The sequence below is a fragment of the Cygnus atratus genome, chromosome 3 (genome assembly GCF_013377495.2).
Source record: "Cygnus atratus isolate AKBS03 ecotype Queensland, Australia chromosome 3, CAtr_DNAZoo_HiC_assembly, whole genome shotgun sequence".
In the NCBI taxonomy this organism is placed as follows: domain Eukaryota; kingdom Metazoa; phylum Chordata; class Aves; order Anseriformes; family Anatidae; genus Cygnus; species Cygnus atratus.
In genome coordinates this window covers 79,675,601-79,694,877 of record NC_066364.1, presented here as the reverse complement: position 1 = coordinate 79,694,877, position 19,277 = coordinate 79,675,601, and the positions used below count along the sequence as shown (strand labels likewise).

General features: G+C 42.7%; 3 protein-coding genes and 1 non-coding gene across 6 annotated transcripts in view; all 4 read left to right on the top strand.

Annotated features, from left to right (window-relative positions):
• ARID4B (AT-rich interaction domain 4B) overlaps window positions 1-3,926 on the top strand; it is an 89,831-nt gene extending 85,905 nt beyond the window's left edge. The window contains 1 exon segment of the mRNA XM_035559696.2: window positions 297-3,926. Coding sequence (XP_035415589.1) covers window positions 297-427 — 131 coding nt within the window. The 3' untranslated portion in view covers window positions 428-3,926.
• On the top strand, window positions 3,924-11,238 carry RBM34 (RNA binding motif protein 34). 3 transcript variants are annotated; one of them, XM_050709413.1, is made up of 12 exons: window positions 3,924-4,005; window positions 4,117-4,166; window positions 4,215-4,246; window positions 4,818-4,957; window positions 6,027-6,231; window positions 6,842-6,901; window positions 7,479-7,522; window positions 7,992-8,075; window positions 8,264-8,327; window positions 8,415-8,457; window positions 10,055-10,173; window positions 10,897-11,238. In XM_050709413.1, exons 1-12 carry the CDS (start codon window positions 3,968-3,970, stop codon window positions 11,170-11,172), a joined length of 1,155 nt encoding a protein of 384 aa, XP_050565370.1. In that variant the 5' UTR covers window positions 3,924-3,967; the 3' UTR covers window positions 11,173-11,238. The 3 variants fall into 3 exon arrangements, with proteins under 3 accessions (XP_050565370.1, XP_035413343.1, XP_035413362.1); XM_035557450.2 differs by having other exon boundaries at window positions 4,117-4,246; XM_035557469.2 differs by lacking the exons at window positions 3,924-4,005; window positions 4,117-4,166; window positions 4,215-4,246; window positions 4,818-4,957 and adding an exon at window positions 4,975-5,163.
• A 263-nt stretch (window positions 11,239-11,501) lies between these two features.
• Window positions 11,502-18,919, top strand: TOMM20 (translocase of outer mitochondrial membrane 20). Its single transcript, XM_035557484.2, has 5 exons — window positions 11,502-11,758; window positions 16,129-16,175; window positions 16,900-16,981; window positions 17,264-17,406; window positions 18,508-18,919. Exons 1-5 carry the CDS (start codon window positions 11,635-11,637, stop codon window positions 18,550-18,552), a joined length of 441 nt encoding a protein of 146 aa, XP_035413377.1. The 5' UTR covers window positions 11,502-11,634; the 3' UTR covers window positions 18,553-18,919.
• LOC118257527 (small nucleolar RNA SNORA14) lies at window positions 11,984-12,119 on the top strand. Its single transcript, XR_004781618.1, has one exon. It is a non-coding gene; the product is annotated as a small nucleolar RNA SNORA14 (small nucleolar RNA).
• Window positions 18,920-19,277: the final 358 nt, after the last annotated feature.

Below are 19,277 nucleotides of genomic sequence, written 5' to 3'. Positions count from 1 at the left end.
ATTTGCAGAGAAAAGGGAGCTATTGAGTGTGCTTGTGGGGAGGAATGACTTCTGGCATCCTCTGTCTGGGTGATCAGTGAACCAGGGCTGCAAGGGGCAATGTTGTGCTTTCTTGCACCTAGCCTAACTTGTCTTTCAGAGCATTGCCCACAAAAGCTAGGAAACAGAGGTATTTTTAATTATTACACATGAGATGCTGGAGTCAGGATACACAAGTCCTTGTCATTGAATGGGTAAACCTTTTTACTGCTTAATTTGTAAATTTGTAAAACCTGTGTCTTGTCATTCCCGTGCAGGTGCTGCTACTACGTCATCTTCCTCCTCATCACCTTCCTCTAGTTCCATTACGGCTGCGGTTATGTTAACGTTAGCAGAGCCATCTATGTCCAGTTCATCACAGAATGGAATGTCAGTTGAGTGCAGGTGACAGCAGGACTTGCCAAAGCACTTTGCACTTAATGGCTGCTGAGGGCCACTCTTTTTTTTTTGATTTTTTTTTTATACTGCACAGTGGCACAAAATTCAGACAAGCACTATTTTGTATTTAAAGTTGTTTCTTGACAAGCTAACTTTGCACTTAAGTGCACTTTTATGAAGAAAAAGTACAACAAACTGCTTTTCCTCAAGCAATAATTGTTTCCAACTTGTCTGGGAATTGTAAGTCCAGTGACTCGAAGGCCTTCCACTGTGGCAAATGGAGGCTGTTCACTGCCTGTAGAGACAGTACAATAAGCATATAGTTGTTGGGTTGATCTAAATAAATGTGGTAAGGCTTACTGTACATGTATTCCCTGGTATTTTGTTAAAGCTGGAACATTTGATATTTTTCCATTTATTTATGACAAATATTGAACCTATTTTCATTTGTACAAGCTAATTGTTTTTTAACTGCTAAGCCACCTTATAGTGGCTTAATTGTATACGTCAAGCACATGTATTCAATTCAAAACCTGCAGTTAGGATGTTTGACATCAGTCCTGATAACCAAATACAAGGATTCCTTTAAAAACAAACAAAACTGACTAATGTTTACAGGTTTGAATTAGGCTTAAATAGGTTACTCTGGGTTTTAATGGCCCGTTAATTGGAATGAAACTACTGTACTTTGCCATTTTTCTATAAAACAGTATTTTTTTTTAATTTTGATAAAATACATTATGAAAAAAGGAAGAAAATGGCTAACAAACTGTATTAAATCTTAATGTATAAAGATTGTATTTAGCCAGTTTAAAGTGTATATTTATTCATAATGGATTATAACAGTTATATTTTTGTGTTTTCTTGTAAATGTTTCTTTTCCCTTAAAGCAACAAATATTTCATTTGTAACGCTTATTTTATTACGAGCTTCAAGGAGAGGACTTCAAGACCGAGTAAGGTGTGAGGTTATAATTTGTGGTTGCTGATATGAACACTGCCACAAAAGGGTAGTTGTTTTTAAAATAAATAGCTAGCTGAGTGGTAGACATTTAATTTTTTAAATGCCTTGTACAAATTCCAAAACCAACTTCAAACTGTTTTCACTTGTATTGATTTTATGTTGTATGAATCCCAAGCTCTCCTGTTAATTATATACCTTTGTAAGACATTTGTATATTGCGGAAGTGTTCATTCAAGCTATTTAATACCTGGCACTGTTAATACACAGTACTTTATTGTACAGATTGTTTTACTGTTTTAATTGTAGTTCTGTGTACTTCTTTTGGCTGGGGAAATAGGGGCTGGCATGTTTTTCTTTGTTTTCTGGCAATACAACATGTAAGAATTCAAAGCATTTTGTTTGTAGATGCTAGAGTGTCAGAATCCTTTACATTTGACTTTTCTAAGAAAAGCATTTTCAGTCTTCGTAGTGTGTGCTTAAGGTTAACTGATTTTATTGAAAATGGTTTCAAAGTATTCAGAATTGTACAGGACTGTAAAAATTTGTTGACAAACATTGAAGGAAAAGCTTATAGAAAAAAAGCTATAAAATATATATTAGGTTCTGCAGAAAATGGAGAATTATGTAATATATTGTACAAATGTAAGCAAAGGCCTCTGAAATAAAATGCCATAGTTTGTGAATCCCTGATTTTGTTTCTAACAGTTTAATTAAGTAACCATAATGTGTTCATTTAAGTGACACCAAGCTGCAGAATTAGTTTACACCATATCAAATACAATTTGCTAATAACCATATGAAAATGAGATAGACCAAGTACATTGGTCCCGTTTTCCTCTTAGCAGTCGGCTCAAATTAATCTTCTTCAGCAGAACAGGAGAGCTTCGCCTATTGACATCATTACAGCAGAATCAGTTGAAATAAAGATGAGCTTTGGTTCGTGTTAATTCAGGTAGCTTGGCAATGAATAAGAGAGCTCCTGGAAATACTTGCTGGCTTTTAATAACAACCGGTTAAGTTCTGATATGGTAGAAGTGAAACGTGAATGAAGTCTTTAGTTATATCTGCTTATACCACATCTGGCCTTCATTCAGCTGACCAAAATACTGTTGCACCTGCAAAATGAGGGATTACCAGTGAGGATGATAAACGACTGATAAGTTTTGGACACTTGGTTCATAATGAGCAGTGATCTGAGACTGCTGGGAGTAATTTTTTCATAATACAGAAATCAGAGTTGTAATAGTTCAGTTCTGTCTGCAGTCCCAGGAGGCGCAGCTGGTGATGCGACTGGAAACTGCATTTGGGCAACTGAGTGCACTCAGCCTCCCCCTCGCTGCTGGTTCTGGGTCAGCCTGTCTCAGTGCCAGCACTTTCTCTTTGACACAACAATCATTCACTCCTGCTCTCTGGGGGGGGTTTGTTTACTTCTGTAAAATGGAATAATGGAGAGGCTCCTCATCAGCCGCCTCCCCTAGCTTCCCCACTGCTAAATTAAGTTGGAAGTTTTTGCATAAATAGGGATTTTTGCTGTTCTTTATTACAGGGATTGTTTAATTTTGTGTGTCTTGCGTGCGGTTTAATGAGTAATCAAAAGCAGCTCTGGGTGTTTTATATTGCACCTCTTCCGTGAAGTGTTTGCAAATGGTTTGTGTTACTTGTGTCCCAGTGGTTACAAATGAAGATTCCTTTGCCAGACTGTTTAGCTAGGCAAATTTGTCCAAGTTTCCAGTAAGTGAAATCTGAGCTTCTTTTCAATTGGTATATTGTAATGCAGCTTAAGCATGGGTGCGCTTCCTGCTCGGCGGTCACACTGTGCTTAAAGCTGAGCAAGAACACGTGCCCGTACCCTGGAGTGCCTGCTCTGAGGGTGACCTTAGAGGCAAAACTACCCCGTGCTTAGGCTTCACGCCTCGGCTGGGTGACAGATGCGTTCTGTGCCTCGTGTTTGCTCACGGTGAGAACAGCTGAGGGTGGGCTGTCGGCGTGTGCTGAGAGCACAGCTGGCTTGCAGGCTGCCGGTGTTGCTCCTGCCTCCCCTTATTTGCAGTCCCCCTCGTGCTTGTATGTCCTTGGCACTGTGCAGTTTCTGTCATGCCATCCCATTTCCTTCTCTGCCTCAGACCCTGAGCTCCTGGAGCCTGGCTGTGCCTTTTGTCGCGCATCAGCAATTGCACGTCTCCGCTAACAGTCAGCTGAACGCGTGTCCAGGGTCGTTTTGATGTTTTGATGGTTCGGGCCGTGCTGCACCACCGCGTCGCCTACACCCTGCTCTGCCCCGTGAAGGCAGATGGGGCAGGGCAGCCGCCCCCTGCCCCTTTTCAGCAGCCCCTTCAGCCTCTACGTGGCGCGCGGTTTTCTACTCCGTCCTTATTGCTGTCGTGCCTTGTAGCGTTAAAGTTAGGTTTTAGGAAGAAAAGCTGTAGGAAAAGATCCCAGTAAGGTATCTACCTCGGCTAGCTGCCCAGGGCCCTGCCCCGGCCACGCACCCCTCACCGCACGCAGCCCCCGCCATCTTCTCCCTCCCGGCTCCGCCCCCTCTCGCCGGAAGTGACGAACCCCCCTCGCCCTTCGACTCGCCGCAGCCATGGCGGCGTCCCGGGGAGCCGCGGAGCCGTTGCCCGGGTGCGTCAGCGCGCGCCTTATCCCCCCCCCTCCCCCCCCCCCCCCCAGCCGCTCGCGCGGCGGCCGTTGGCCGTTGGCGGCGGCCGTTAACGCCGCTCCCGTCCCGCGCAGGGCCGGCGGCGAGTACGTGGTGGGGCAGGTGCTCGGCAGCCTCTTCCCCGGCACCGGGGCGGCGGCGCGGCCGCTGGACAGCCTCTTCCGCGCCGCCGCCCCGCCGCCCGTGCTGGTGGCCGTGCCCAGGGTGAGTTCCTCCATGGGGGTGGGAGCCGGGCGGCTTGCTGGGGGCGCCTTTGCGTGGTGGCGTGTTTGTGTGGTGGCGACGGACGCCGCAGGGTTTTATCATAGAATCATTAGGGTTGGGAAAGACCCCCAAGATCACCTGGTCCAACCATCACCCTGCTACCAGTGTCACCCACTGAACCGTGTCCCTAAGCGCCACGTCCAGAACCTGTGGAGTGCGGGTCTGCTCTGTGCCGTGCTTCCTCACGCTGTACAGCTACAGACCTCGTGTGCTGGCAGGGCAGGGTGGCAGGCGCTTTCAGATAGTCTGCACCACCTTCCTGTGGTCAGACGGCGGCAACTTGTTGGAGCAGAACCCCTCCTGCGGATTTCACGACAAGCAGCCATCGTGGTGATTCCAACAGGGTAGAAATGCTGCCACGAGGGAGTGTGGGTGACAGGTCTGGATGTAGGAAGCACCTCTTCTTGCACAGTTAATGCCTTCGCTTAGTGGCATTCTGAATAAATCATAATTCATGAAATAATCGTAGGAATTCTGTTTTTCAAGTTAATTTCTTTTAACTTTTTTTAAGGAAAATAAGAAGAGAAAGCATCCAGAAGCAGAGAAAGCATCAGAAGATCAGAGCTCGTCTAACAGGCAAGAACCTCCTATAAAAGTGAAGAAAACAAGAAAAAAGGAGCTTTCAAAAGCAGGGAAAAAGTTGGCAAACAGGTAAATAGGTGATACCTTCTTAAAGTAGGATTAAAGAAAAAAATCCATCTAGATTAATCATAACGTTACGAGTTTAGTGAAACAACAAAGTTTTAGTCTACTGTTAATCTCAACCTTGAGTTTAAGAAGATGGCTTTGAAGAAGCTTGTGGCAGCGTCCCATAGTTTGCACCAGAAGGTGATAAATACTTCAGCTTCTTGTCAGAGGTAGGTCCTAGGTCTGTGGAATGCAGAACTGCTGTTAGGGAGCTAACGGGGCTGGAGGGTGGAGATGTAGATACTGTTGTCCTCTCTGGTACAAAGTGATGATTTCGAGCTGTAGTTGCCTTTATCCGGCAGTCCTGCAGGCAAAGGAGCAGAGGTGTTTTCAGCAGGAGCAAGGTGCAGCCAGAGCTAATTGTCCGTAGTGCTGGCTTCTGCTGCGATGCAGAACTGCTCTGTTGGTAGCTGTCCGTTCCCTTAAACATGCATGGCAAGCGAGGTGCTGTTGACTCAAGCAGGAAGCTAGTCTCTGTTCAGTTCCTGAATATTGACGTTTGTTTGGTTATAGCTCTTGAGGCTAATACCACGTCTCTGATACTGTTGTTGCATTTTTCATGCCCAAGAAACAAAATAATTTCTTTGTTGTTTTCATGTCAGCAGCCTTCTTGGTTATTGTTCATGCTGTTATGGCAAGTTTGTGTAGAACTCTGTTAGTGATGGATCCCAAAAGATTGTCTGTTGTGAGTGCCGTGGATGCCAGGAAAAATAAAATCTTTTCTTATTTCTGGTGTACAAAGATGATTTCTTTCCCTTCATTTTTAGACAAAACAATGTACTTCTGAATTCTCTCTTAATTACACATAACAGTGAGTTCCATGCTCTGGGGCAGCAGATACCTGACCGTTCCATAATATAGAAAACTATGTTTATGTAATGCATAATAGGCAAAAATGTTTGAAATTTTACTTTGAACATTATCATTTAAAATTATAATTTAAAATTCCTGTCTTGGAGGCTTCAGTTCTTTTACCTCAAATGTCCTGTTTTTTTCTCCGTCAATTATAATTTGCTTGTCTTTCTCTGAAAAGGGAGAGTGCTTTAGAACAGGCAGATGAAGAAGAGGAGCAAAAACTATTTCAAAGCAAAGTGAAACGGGCTTCTCGTGCCATCGCCAAAAGTGGTGTTAATTCAGAAACTCTAAAACAACAAAAGAAAAAAAATGAGGCAGAAGAAATGATAAAAAACAAAAGAACAGTGTTTGTTGGAAACCTACCTGTCAACTCCACTGCTCAGGTACGTGAGTGGATTCTGGCAGCTGAAAGAATGAAAAGGCTTATGAAAGTTACCTTAGTTTAAGGGAATGCTTCCTCATGAGAACTCATACGTGCTTGTGACTAAAATTGCTTTTTGTGAAAGTAGGAAATAACGCTCATCAGAAGCCATTAGAGGCAGCCTCTTCTGGTTTAGTGGGGTTGAGTTTTTTACAGCAGTGGCTGCAGTTGCTCTTTCTTCAGTAGAAGATTTCTTTTGGTTGATTTCTTTTTCAATTAAATATTACTTAATAAATGAGAACTGCAAGTACAAAGCTTGAATCTGCTTCTAATTTTGAATATAAATAATACTTAGATGGTTGCGTAAAATATTTTAAATTTATACCTTCCTATACCTAAATTTATACTTAGGGTTGTGAATTCAGTTTTGTCAGTCTGTAAAATAAGATGCTGCCACAGGAAACACAGAAGTAGTTACAAGTAGCTTGCTTATTTTTAGTAGCCCAGTAACATACCTTGTATGATTGAAATAAAAATAGTGTAAAAATCTTACTAATAAGTAAGTGTTCAACAGTAATTGTTGTTATCAGGATGCAGAAATACATTGAATATCTGTAATGTTTTCCGTTCAGATGCTGAAATCTCTTTTTAAAGAATATGGACAAATAGAATCCATTCGATTCCGTTCTGTGGTACGTTATTTCTTCTGAGGTTACGTGGCATTTACTTTTGCGACCTTACAGAATAGTGTTCATAAGGGTTGTACACTTATTAATTCAGAAGCAGGTTTGGGTGGGTACATTTTACCATTAGAAGAAGCCTTGGAGATTTTACCACAGAGGCACCACAGGTGCATCTTTCCTTTCATCACATTGTACTTATCGTGTAACAGCAGTTTGTACGATCGGAGCTGTATTTTCTGTCCCAGAAGTATGCCTGTATTACTGGGGGTTTAACTAAGGTATTGTTTAGCTGTTCTTAAATTACAGGAGCTAAGGAATATTGATTGTGACTCACTGTACTGGGTAAAACAGTTGAAGATAATTGTCTTGGAACTCAAGAAACATAGCAGATTAGGTTAAAGCCAGCTATGTAATTTTGAGATATTTCTAGATCAGCTCTGAGAACAGCCATTTACATCATCTGCTCCGTGTACTGGCTTTATTACTCTGGGTGGGAATGGAACCTCTTTGACTTCTTCTTTGAGAGCAAACATTTGAGATAAATTGACACTGGGGCCGGTTAACATAAGCTCTTTTTATTTTAAAGGTTCCAGCAGAAGACACTTTATCCAAAAAGTTAGCAGCAATAAAGTAGGTTCTGCTTGTGAGTTTCATGCTTTATTTTTTAAGGCAAAAATGATTTTTAAATGTTCTTACATATTTAGCTATATTCATTTTTTTCTTTTGTTTCTTTGACTTTTGAAATTACCTTTGTGTGTATGCAAGTTTTTTGAGAAGTAGAAAGGAATTATGTGCCCAGTATAGCAGTAAGTAATTAATTATGTTAGGTTGCCTACCTCCTTGCAAAAATATAAGTGCAGTAATTGTCTTTAATTCCTTTGTGTGTATTTCTGCATTGAGGATGCTCAATCTGGGTGCAAATAGAAGCCAAGATGTACAGTGGGACTTTCTTAGACATAAGGAGCTTCTCAACCTTTAAGAGAATTCAATTTGCTCCTGTGCGCAAAACAGAGGAGATATAAACATGTTTAATAGGAAGTGCTTGTGTGCTGCACAGTATCTCAGAATTATTTAAATGTGTGTCTTCTTCCTGTTCCAGGCGTAAGATTCACCCTAACGTGAAGTACATTAATGCTTATGTTGTATTTAAAGAAGAATGTGATGCCATTAAGGCTCTAAAAAAGTAAGTCTTGGTTTTGGTCCTCATGTTGAAAGTGCAGGGTGCGAAAGGATAAATTTAAACTGCCTCCTCTCTTTTGCTTGTATTAAAATATTTTTTTTTTCAAACTTAGAAAGTAAATTTGCTTTTGGAAGAATACTATGCAGGGACCTTGTAAATTAAGTATTACCTTTTTCTTTTGACTCCAAAAGAAACGGAACAGAAATTGCTAGCGGATTTCACATCAGAGTTGACATTGCATCAAAAAACAGTTTGGTGAGTAATGTGTATGACTCAAAGTCATTTTCTGTTTTTTGCTATAACAAGTAACATAGTGTCTTACCTCTTCCTTGTTTTCTTTAGCATGACAATAAACGTTCTGTATTCTTGGGAAATCTCTCATATGGTAAGTAAAATGGATTTTCATACCTCATTATTTAACACTTTTTGGAATATGTTGACATTAGGATTTTCTTTATTTATTGTTATTTCAGGGTATCTTGTTTAGGTAGCTAAATATCACTTAATGGAATTTTTAAAACAGTAGTTTTGTATTTTGACTGAAACACCTAATGGAGTAAGTTTCCAGCAAGTGCTGCAGATGAATTGTTTTCTTCTGTTACATTTGTAGAACTACAAGCACTTTTATTTCTCGTCGTTACTAGATGTTTCGTAAATATGACCGAACTGCGTAGAGCCATAGCTTAATAAACTGTCAGATGTGCGCTGGAACTTGTTTGTGAACCTCTTCCAAACGACACACAGTTAGGGCTAGTTTTGATGCTGTCTGTGAGCCACAAGATGAGTGGTTCTGTCCCGGCAGCTGTTGGCAATGGGTTGTTGCAGAGTGGCTAGCAAGTTCAGGTCAGTGTACGGTACAGGTTCAGGTACAGTTCAGGTCAGTGCTTAATGAGTATTCAGCTGCTTCTGAGTAGGTGAAGGGATCGCTGTCGGGTGTGGTCCGCACGAGGGTATTGATGGAGTCAGGATGCTTGGGATGAGCGTCTTGCTTTGGGATGGTGTGGGTGTGTAAATATGCAGGGTGAAGGCATGCCCCGTGCTGATGACCTGACACAGAACCAGTGTCACATAGTGCTCATGGTCGTGCTGAAATAGGTGGGTTTGGGGCTTCAGCCTAAAATGTGACCTGCCTGAAAATCTGAGAGGTGATAAATCTGAGTTTGGTGACATTTCTCTGCTGTGTACAGCTTGTGTCAGTGCTGTCTGTGCTCCCGCGCCTGCTGCAGAAAAGAACAGTTTGGATGTTTGCAGTGCTCTGGAAATGACTTCAGCACCTTGAACTGTTCTCAGCACACTGAGGTCCCATTGTTGCAACTAAACCTGTACCATTAAATTCAGACCCTCCTGTAGCACAGATGTGATTATGGCTGTGTAAAGGGACTTACACAGGATGAAGTGTAGCCGTACAGAAACGAGAGTAACCCAGGTGTGATGTAACAATACTAAACCATGCCTTTCCGGTTGCATGAGACTGAGAATGCTGGTAATGGCCACACGTGAGGCTCAGTAGTATTAATCCCATCTCCCCTGTCCAGGTCAGTGAGCGTTAGGCTTCAAGAACTGCCAGCTGAAGCTCGGTATCACCAGTTATTAACTCTTAGAAATAGATTCCGGCATAAGAAGGAACTACAAAAATGTTGCATGAATCTTAATTTCCAGTATTTTCAAATCATAAATGAAATTATTTTTTTAAAAAATCTTCTGTTCTTTGCCTTCATTCTCCTTTGTGATTTGTATTGTACACTTCAAAGCTAGCGAATCAGTGAGCGTCAAAGTAAACAGCCCTTTATAAAGTCTGCATTGTTAACTGGCTGGTATTTTTCTGAACCGCCGATACTTATGCACTGATACATAAAATTTTCTATCTAAATATATGTGTTGTGTACCTAAATTGGTAAATATAAAATATTTGGATGTGGGCCAGGCTTTTAAAGTTGTCTCTTTGACTGAGGAGACGTCTGTTTTATCGTGCTTGCCTGCAGACATCAGTGATGATGCCGTGAGAGAACACTTTGCTGACTGCGGAGATGTGGTAGCAGTGCGAATTGTGAGAGACAGGCAGACGGGCATGGGGAAGGGCTTTGGCTACATTCTCTTCGAGGTACGTATGTATGGCATGCTCAGGGCACTGGGAATTCTTCAAAATCTGAGCTGGGATTTGCTTTTACGGCCTTTCCTGACCTTTTGTTCTTTCGGATATGTATACGATGATACATGGTAGCATTGTTTTGTACCTTAAAAGTAGCTTGGAAGACCAGTTCCCTGGAAGCACATGGAAAGCAAACTATTTTAGGTAAAGTACAAAGAAAAGCTACAAAATATTGGGGTTAAAGAAACGACCTTTAAGGGAAAGATTTAAAGGAGGAAAAGATGAGTTCACTTGATGTATCTGCAACGTTCTCCCATTTCTTATGTTTCAAAATATAAGCGGAATTCTTTCCTCCTGCCAGTTCTGTGGCTAGTTCTGTCCATTTAGGTACTGTATGGCTGGCTTTCTCATACTTTTCTCCCAGCCTCATCTTCCTTAGTTTATCTCCTGCAGCCCAAGACCTTTTTTACCAGTTTCTCCTTCTTTCTACGTCTGTCTTTCACAACTTGTGTAAGCTGTTTCAGAGCTCATTTTCAAGAATGTATGCCTCGGTGCACAGGCTGTATAGGTGTGCTCGTGTTTCTGAGCAGAGATGCCTGTTGTTTAGTAAAAGGAGCAGTTTGGGTGCTCTCTGTTGCAAAACCCTGCCTACAGGGATTAAGGAAAGGCAGCCGTTTGTTTGGAAGTCGTCAGCTGGAAGCACGCTACTGTTAAGGCGAATGTCTGTTCTCGCAGAATACGGATGCCGTGCATCTCGCTCTGAAACTCAACAACTCCGATCTGATGGGAAGGAAGGTGCGAGTGAAGCGCTGCGTTGAGAAGGGGAAAGCCCCGCAGCGAGCTCCAAACCAGCCTCGTGGTCCTAAGGACAGAGCTCGTGCCGCGTTAAAAACCAAGGGCGTTTCTAACGGCTCGTTTGTCGGTGAAAAGGCAAGCCCGTCAACAAAGAGCACCAAAACAAAGAGACTGAAAAAAAGTGTTACCAAGAAGAAAGTTGGGAAAAACAAATAGCCTTTTGCACAGCCCAGGGAGGCGTGTAAAGCCGTTGCGTATTTTTAATAAAACCTGTGAATAGAAGCGTTTGGTGGGGTGCCGCGCTGGTTGCAGAGGTGGGGCTGCCGTCAGCATGCGCCCCAGCTGCAGCCTGTGGGCTTCGGGCTCCTAACGGCCAGCGGTGTCTGCGGTACAGACACGGGGCCGTGCCCCGCCCCGCGCACGGGGCTGTCCGTGCGAGCTGCCCGCCAGGCGGCGGGGCCGCGGCCGCTCCGCCACCCGCCCCCGGGGCCGCTCGGGTCCCGCCGGCCGCGCACGCGGGGCGGGGCGGGGCGGGGCGTGCGCGCTGCGGCGGCGGCCGATGACGGGGGGGTGACGCGGCGGAAGCGCGTCGCGGCGTCGCCTTCCGCTGCCCGCCCGGCCCAAGGTGCCTGCGGAGCTCGGCGGGGCCGGCGGGGCCGTCCGTGGGCGCCGCGCGCCATGATGGTGGGCAGGACCAGCGCCATCGCCGCGGGGCTCTGCGGGGCGCTCTTCATCGGGTACTGCATCTACTTCGACCGCAAGCGGCGCAGCGACCCCAACTTCAAGAGCCGGCTGCGGGAGCGTGAGTGTCCGCACCGCGCAACGGGCACTAGCGGCGCCGCCCCGCTTTGCGGCCCTTCCCGCCCAGGCCCGGCACGTGGCGGCCGCGCGGCGCCCTCCCGCCGGCGGGAAGCAGCGGCGGGGGAGGGGGAGGGGCGGGGGGCGTCCTGAGGCACCGCCGGGCACCGCCGCCTGCAGCGCGGGGGGTGCCGATGGCGGGGGGGCGGGGGGGGGCAGCTCGCACCCGCCGCATTCTTTAACCCTCCTGGCGGCCTCGGTGCTGGCCGCCAGGATAAGAACGAATGCCAGAGGAAAATGGTGATCTATCCAAAACGCGGAGCTCCTCGCCCGTGGCTCCCCGTTATTTCACGTCCTCGACACTGGTTTCACGTCTGGGCAGCCGGTGGGCTTCCTACGTGTGGCTGCGTGAGCTCCCTGAGGAGCCCAGGCGGGTCACGAGGAACAGGCCGCGTGCTGGGTCCTTCCTGCCGTGGGAATAAGGGTAGTTACTTACCCTGTAACAGCTGAGCCGACCAGAAATTACTGCAATTGCCAGAAATGACTATCGAGGTAAACTTCCCACAAGCAAACCCGACGTGACTGCAGCTTCGTCGGTGGAAGAGGCAGTGCTCACGTGGGGAGCACCACAGCAGCAACGGCGGCGGTGTGGCCTCCGAGCACTTCTCACCCTGTAGTGCAAGGCAGACACTGACAGTTTTTGGTATAGTGAACTGGTGCTTGTCTCACAGCAGAAATCTAGGTTTCGACAGTGCAATCGGCTGTGTAGAAGGGAGGATACTGGATTACATAAGATTTCTTACAGAAACATCGAAAGTGATTTTTGCATCCTGTTGTTTTTGTTACCTGGGCTTCTGCCAAGTAACGTTCTGAACAAACCTTAGGCTGGCTCTAAAAATTGTCCTGGGGGCCTTGCTGGGATGAAGAACGTTTTCTTTAAAAGTGGAAAAAATCCACTGCGATTTGGTAGAGGGTGGTTGTTATTTGGGGGACAACTGAAAGACCTCAGATCCTTCGGCATGACACGCTGGTCTGCTTCTAGTTGTAAGGCTTTAGATAATATTCAAGATGTAACTTTCAAGTTACATTACTTTATATTCAAGATGTAACTTATACTGTAACTTTCTGCGGTTTGGATGCTTCTGTAGTGTTATCAGTGACCAGATCGTTGCAGCATTTTTGCCGTTGGATGGTAATGCTCAGTCAGTGAAATTTTTGGCAAAAGCAGGGTCCGGTGCAGCAGCCGTTCCTTGGATGAGGACGTACTGCTTCTCAGGCAACAGCAGGAGCATTGTATTAAATAAAAGTGGAAACCATCTTTAGAGCGGATAAGCATTTTTAGGAAAAGATGGCTCTTCAGCCTCTGTAATGCAATGTCGCCAAACTTCAGGAGGGACCAGGGCTCCTGTGTGTCATCGGATTGCAGGTTTTATTTGTTCAAACACTGGCAGACAAATGAAGATCTGATACTATTTTGCTATCCCAGTTACATTTTACATCCTTTTGTTTGGGCTGTGCTAGGGCTAAAGACTGCATTGGGAAATCCCATAGTAAAAATGAAGTGGCTGGATTCAGGTTTCAGGAAAAAAAAAAAAAAAAAGGGAGTCTCCAAGAATGCATGGACTTTGGTTTTCCAGGTGTCTTAATCTTGCTTATTTAGTAGGTATAGTGCTCTTATTTTAGTTTTTTGTGTTCCTAGTTCTGATACTTAATTGTATTTAATCTTGGGACCAGAAGATTGTAATGCTATGAACATCTGGAGCTGGCTAGTTTCTGCAGCTTTAGTTTAAGATGATAAGATTTTACGTGTGTTTACTGTTCTCGTTCCTGAATACACAAAGCGCAACTGCTTTGTGTGCAGGTAGGGTCTCATGGTTCAGCTGGGGCTCAGGGCACCTTTTGCCTGCTGCGCTCACCTGAGGGAGAGGAGCGCAGGAGGCAGGCTTCACAGCTGGGAGCCAGAGAGGCAAGGAGTTTTGGGTCGGTGCTGTGGGACTGGTCACGAAGCTGCTGGTGCAGCTCGGGATTTTTGCAAATCATGCCCGAGCATCAGGTTCTCTGCTGGTTTGCATTTGAAACATTTTTTCCCATACGCAAGAGCTGTGCCTGAAAAACCTGCAAGTCCCGTGCCGTTTGAGAGCTGGTTTTGGATGGGTGCACGTGGATCTCTGTTGCATCTAAAATTCCTTGCATGGAAGATGGCTAAGGCTTTGTCCCTCCCCTTTTTAGATTGCAATGATGTCTTTAGAAAAGAGGGAGGTTTTTCCTTTTCTTGCAGATCCTTGAGGTAAAACGGAAAATTGCTCTTCTTCCTCCCTCCTTCCCTGAGCCACTGCTTTTTTCTGATGTATTTTAAATGTAACTTTTGGCTCTTGTTCTGCAGATATTTTAAATTTAGTTTTGGAAACTAGTATGGGAGGAATTCCTGCATATACTTCAGAGCTATTTTTTTTTTTGTAATTCTTTTAGCTAGTGAACTTATAAAAAGCCCTGTAAAACACATTTTTTTAAAAAGGTAAGAAAAATTGCACGGTAGTCAGACCTCAAATATTCTGTAGATCAACATTATATCTTAGAATCTTGGTGATTCTTAACACTCCTTCATTAGTCTTTGGTTAAAGTGTATGATTTCATACGTTTGTGATCAGTAGTCAAAAGCTTTTATTAAAAATTTGTAGTTGCCAGCGTATGTCCTTATTTCCTTATCTCTGAATGCTTAACCTGGTGACTGATAGTTGATGTAATTTTTAGAAATTGTCAAGAAAGCACAATTTCCTTGTGTGCTTTCAGTGATGTTTTTCCTGAATGCGCTACAGCTGCAGTGTGGCTTATTTTTATAGGGAAACCTTCCAGTTGTATTTCTTTTCCTCATTTTGCTTTCATCTTTGAGATTGAGTGTATTAGGAAAACTGGCATGCCAGTATACGGTATAGTGGAGTTTCAAGTTTTTCTAGAGCATTAAGTTACACAAACTTGAAGTGGGCTAACCGAAGGCACTTTCAAAACTTTCAAAAGACAAATTTGTCTTTAATATTGCAAACAATTATAATCATTTAATTGTACTGAGCTAGGAGCCTATACGACACAAAATATTGCTGTGTATGATGTTGCAAAATACTATACACAGGTCAATATGTTGTAGAAACTGAAGTATGGAAGGTTATTAAGGCATCATAGAAAATACAGGGGTGATCCACGTAGTTAGAACATGAATTCCCTTTATAAAAAGCATGCTTCACCTTGTCCATAAATTTCACACATCGCATTGTCAGTGCTAGGGAATGGGTTCCTGAATGTGTCCTTCATGTGGACAATCTCAAATTCTTAACCGTTAAAACTTGCAGTCATATTACTTGGAAGTGTTTCCAGCATGTAAAACTGTCTCAGAAGACAAATCAGGACTGTGTGACAGCTCTTCTTCATCAGTGTAGGTGTTCATAGAGCAGACTTTGAGGACAAATAGTAAGAGTACAGTTATTTAACCACGGGTTGCATTTAAAAGTTACGTTGGTGTAATTACTTCAGTTGATGAACCAAATGACAAAAAATATTCTAAGAAAATCCCTAGAATTGCGGTAATTATATTGGGACAATTATTCTTTTTGTCATGAATAACTGCTGCCATAAAGTATTGTTATACCTGCCTAACTGCATTAAAAGCAAGCGATATATCATTTTAATTACACTAGTTGTGCTGAAGTGCTACAGTTTTCTGTTGCAGATCAACTTTATGCCTTCAGGTTGGATGATTAAGTCCGTAAATGTTTGTTCCATCTGTAAACATTTGCTCTCCTTGGGTATTTAATTTCAGGAACGTATGCATTCGTATGGCTTTTGCAGCAGGATGGTGAGGTGCTGCCACCTCGTTGACTAGTTCCCAAGCCTGTGCTATTGCAAAACAGCTGGGAAAGTACACGTATGTGCTGCCACCTGCTAAAGCTTCTCTTGGTGGTGCACCGTGTATTTCCAAGTGAAAGTGGCTCAAGGTTAGATAGCAGCTCTTCCGTGTCTCATGGTTGCTAGAAAGTCACGTAGAGAAATCTTGTATTAGTCTGGTTCCCTTTACTTCTCAGTGCTTGTGTAGTGCACGAGGTATGCATGCCCTCCTGCAGGCCCCGTGTGGTTGGTGTTTACCAAAGCCACCAGAAGGACTGTCATTTTGAGTCAGTGTGTCACCGCCAGCCCTCCTTAGGCCTCTAAATGATATTCTGTTGCAGAGAGTGGGTTGCAATCTTGTGTTCGGTCTTCAGTGCTTGGAATATGTTCCCCGTTTCTTATTTCGAAAATAACTTTGACTTGTTCACTGTTTAGAACTATAATCTGAAGACTTTTTAAATTGCAAATTAAAAACATATGATATTTTTATTCTTACAGGAAGGAAGAAACAGAAGCTTGCCAAAGAGAGAGCAGGGCTTTCCAAGGTAATACTGTGCTCAATAACGCAGTGCTATTTTGAAAGATGTTTCGTTTATACCAGGTTTATTTGTGAAATTTGTTTAAAGGGTATCTCGTCTGTTTCAGCTCTGGCATTACAAACACTTCTGGAAATATGCAGTCTTTAGATATTTTTAAAATTTCACAAATAACCATATGAAACGATTGTTCCCTTTTCAAGTGAAATAGAGGCCTAGTACTAGAAAGTACACACATTTCCTATGTGACTTGAAGGTGTTTTCCTCTTTGTAATATGTCCATAAGTACTTCTCAGATTTAAAAGTCATTGATGGGATACACCTACAGCTGAATTTGGAAGTTTTTTGCTGTAAGAATTTGACCTGCTTCTCTCTTTCCTTGTTGCCAATGGATCCTTTAAGAAGAGTTAAATATATCTTAACTGATTTTAATAGTTGCAATGAACATTACTTAGAATTTTTATTTGCTATGAAACTGTATACATAATAAACTGAGTAGAGGTATTTCGGACTCTGTCCCTCTATGAATGCGTGGTGCAGTGGTTTGAGACTTGAGTCTGATTTTCAAAAACATTCTGCATAAGTTTAACTTGATGGTGATACTTTTAATTTGTTTTGTGAGTTTCAGTGTAAAAGTGTGGTTGCGCATGTCTGGTTTCAGTTGAGAATGTTTTCTGCTAAATTATTAACTAATGTTTAAGGGCCAGCTTCAGTTTTACTATGTGTGTTACAGTTGCCTGATCTGAAAGATGCTGAAGCAGTTCAGAAGTTTTTTCTTGAGGAGATCCAGCTTGGCGAGGAACTACTAGCTCAAGGTAATAGCATAAATTTTTCTGAAGGGTAAGTCGTAAAAGTAATTTTTCTTAACTTTTTCTAGAAAATGATTTCTGTACACTAAGATCTTTTGGGAGTCAGACTTACCTAAGAAAATCTGGTTGCTCGTTTCTAACCTTCTGTGTTGAGAAGCTTCAACAAGGGAGGAGAAAAGAAACATGCGGATTGATTCTAAGTAATTTAATGCACTGTTGGTGAATGTTTTATGTAAATACTTCATCCTTTGGAAGAAGTTTGATTTCAAAACATGATTTGTTGTGCAGGTGAATATGAGAAAGGTGTTGATCACTTGACCAATGCCATTGCTGTGTGTGGACAGCCGCAGCAGCTACTACAAGTTCTACAGCAGACTCTTCCACCACCAGTGTTTCAAATGCTTCTAACTAAGCTCCCTACAATAAGCCAGGTATGTGAAACATTCCCTGTTGTTGAGGTTGAAAACTAATTAAACTTCTTCTGTCATCAACTACATCAGCCTTGAGTATTGTTTTTGGTAACGTGGTTTTTGTATAGGTTCAGTTAGATTAAAAGAAGGTCTTTAACCTAAAACGTTTAAAAATATTTATGAAAATATGCAGCATTGATAGTAAGCAGGGCAAAACAGAAAACTTTTCTTATGCATAGGGTATGGTAAGCTCTTCCAAAGCAGAGACATCTACAGGCATCGTAGTGTATAAGCAGATCCACTGTTTTCCAGACAGAAGTCGGATGTCAGAAAAGCGATACCTTTCTTGCACTGGGTCTTGATTTTCAGTTTTTTAATTACATATAAGTACCTGTAAGTGCTATAAAAGTCTATCAGAATGGATCTGTTGTTTCTGCTACACTATTGCTTCTGGGCCAGCTATCAACACGGGATGTTAACGAATACCAGAGCACATGACAGTTTTGGAAGCTTAGTGGTATTCCTGATGACAAAAGTGCTGGTAGCTAGGTGTATAAAATGCCCTCTCTTTTTAAACTGTGGTACTGTGCAAGTAATGTTGATAATATGCTACAAAGCGAGTCTGTTCTAAAATAAATAATAGAGGTTTTACCTTCTGGAAGTGCAAGGGAGCTCCCTCGTGATGTTACCTCACGTAAGGCAGAGACTCAGTGCTGTTTATCAGTCAGCTGTCGTTACAGCTCAGGCCTGGTAACATTTCAGGTTAAGGTCCATATCGTTAGCACTGAAAAGCACTGGATGCACAAGATGTAAAGGTCTGGGGAAGCGATGGAGCAAAAAAGTTTCATAAGAGAACAGTGCCAAAAAACACACAGAGGTCATCACTTGAGGCTGACAGGATATTATTTATCTGACTTTGGCTTTGGTTGGTATTGCACGGTATATAATTTCTACAGAACTGGCTTCAAAACCTTTTGTCAAAGAGATTACAATTTTTAACAGATTAATCAGTTTGCTCAGTAGTTACACTGCTTAATTTTCAGTGTAAAATTACGTTGTTGATAATCAGTTGCCTACTGTCAATTTTATGTAATTGTGAATGAGTTTTTCTCCTTCTTACAGAGAATTGTAAGTGCACAGTGCTTGGCTGAAGATGATGTTGAATGAGGTCACACCACAACAGGGGGAAAAAGTGTTTTCTTACCCCAGAAGATGAGCATCAGTAGGGGGATAAAGGGGCAAACATAGTAGTTAATGGACTGTGTACCACATCGGGTTCTACCAGAGTTAAATTAACTTTGTGTAGGTGGGTTTCGCAGGATTTTATTTATTACCCCAGTGAAAAGTGTATTTTGATAAGAATTCATTTTATAAATACACTGTGTTGAGTTATCAAAGTATCACTAACTTCATTATTAAAATATGCAGTTGTAATGTTGTACATATAAAGACATAAAACTACAACCTATTGAAAACCCAATGCTCATTTTTGAAAAAAACAAAGCAAAGTTATGGCAATAAAGATTTATCTGCACTTGTGTGTCCCTATAGTACTACTTTAAATTTCAGAACATTTGGGTGTCAGAGCAAATGATCTAAAAATGAGTTAACGTTAAAATTTATTTAATGTTATGGCTGGTCTTCCAATGCTTTTAATTAAAAACCTCGTGTAATTTCTCAAAAAAATAGGTGTGTGATCATTTAAGCTGTAACTGGTCACTTTAAAAAGAGATGCAAATCAGAATGGTACCAGGTGACTGGCTGCAGAAAGAATGACACATCTGTTTGTCAGGTACAATAACACCTGTTGTGATGCAAGGCAAAACAGTATCTGCCCAACAGGAAAGCTCTGTTAGTGCAGGTGTCTGAAATAAAGCTGCTAGGAGTAGAAC

Bases quoted from the DNA above. Each gene is read 5' to 3' on its own strand.
- RBM34 (XM_035557450.2), top strand. From the start codon at position 3,968: ATGGCGGCGTCCCGGGGAGCCGCGGAGCCGTTGCCCGG. The intron at 6,232-6,841 runs GTACGTGAGTGG...TTTTCCGTTCAG, and splicing joins CTGTCAACTCCACTGCTCAG to ATGCTGAAATCTCTTTTTAA. The intron at 10,174-10,896 runs GTACGTATGTAT...CTGTTCTCGCAG, and splicing joins TTGGCTACATTCTCTTCGAG to AATACGGATGCCGTGCATCT.
- TOMM20 (XM_035557484.2), top strand. From the start codon at position 11,635: ATGATGGTGGGCAGGACCAGCGCCATCGCCGCGGGGCTCTGCGGGGCG. The intron at 16,176-16,899 runs GTAATACTGTGC...TGTGTGTTACAG, and splicing joins AGAGAGCAGGGCTTTCCAAG to TTGCCTGATCTGAAAGATGC. The intron at 17,407-18,507 runs GTATGTGAAACA...TCCTTCTTACAG, and splicing joins AGCTCCCTACAATAAGCCAG to AGAATTGTAAGTGCACAGTG.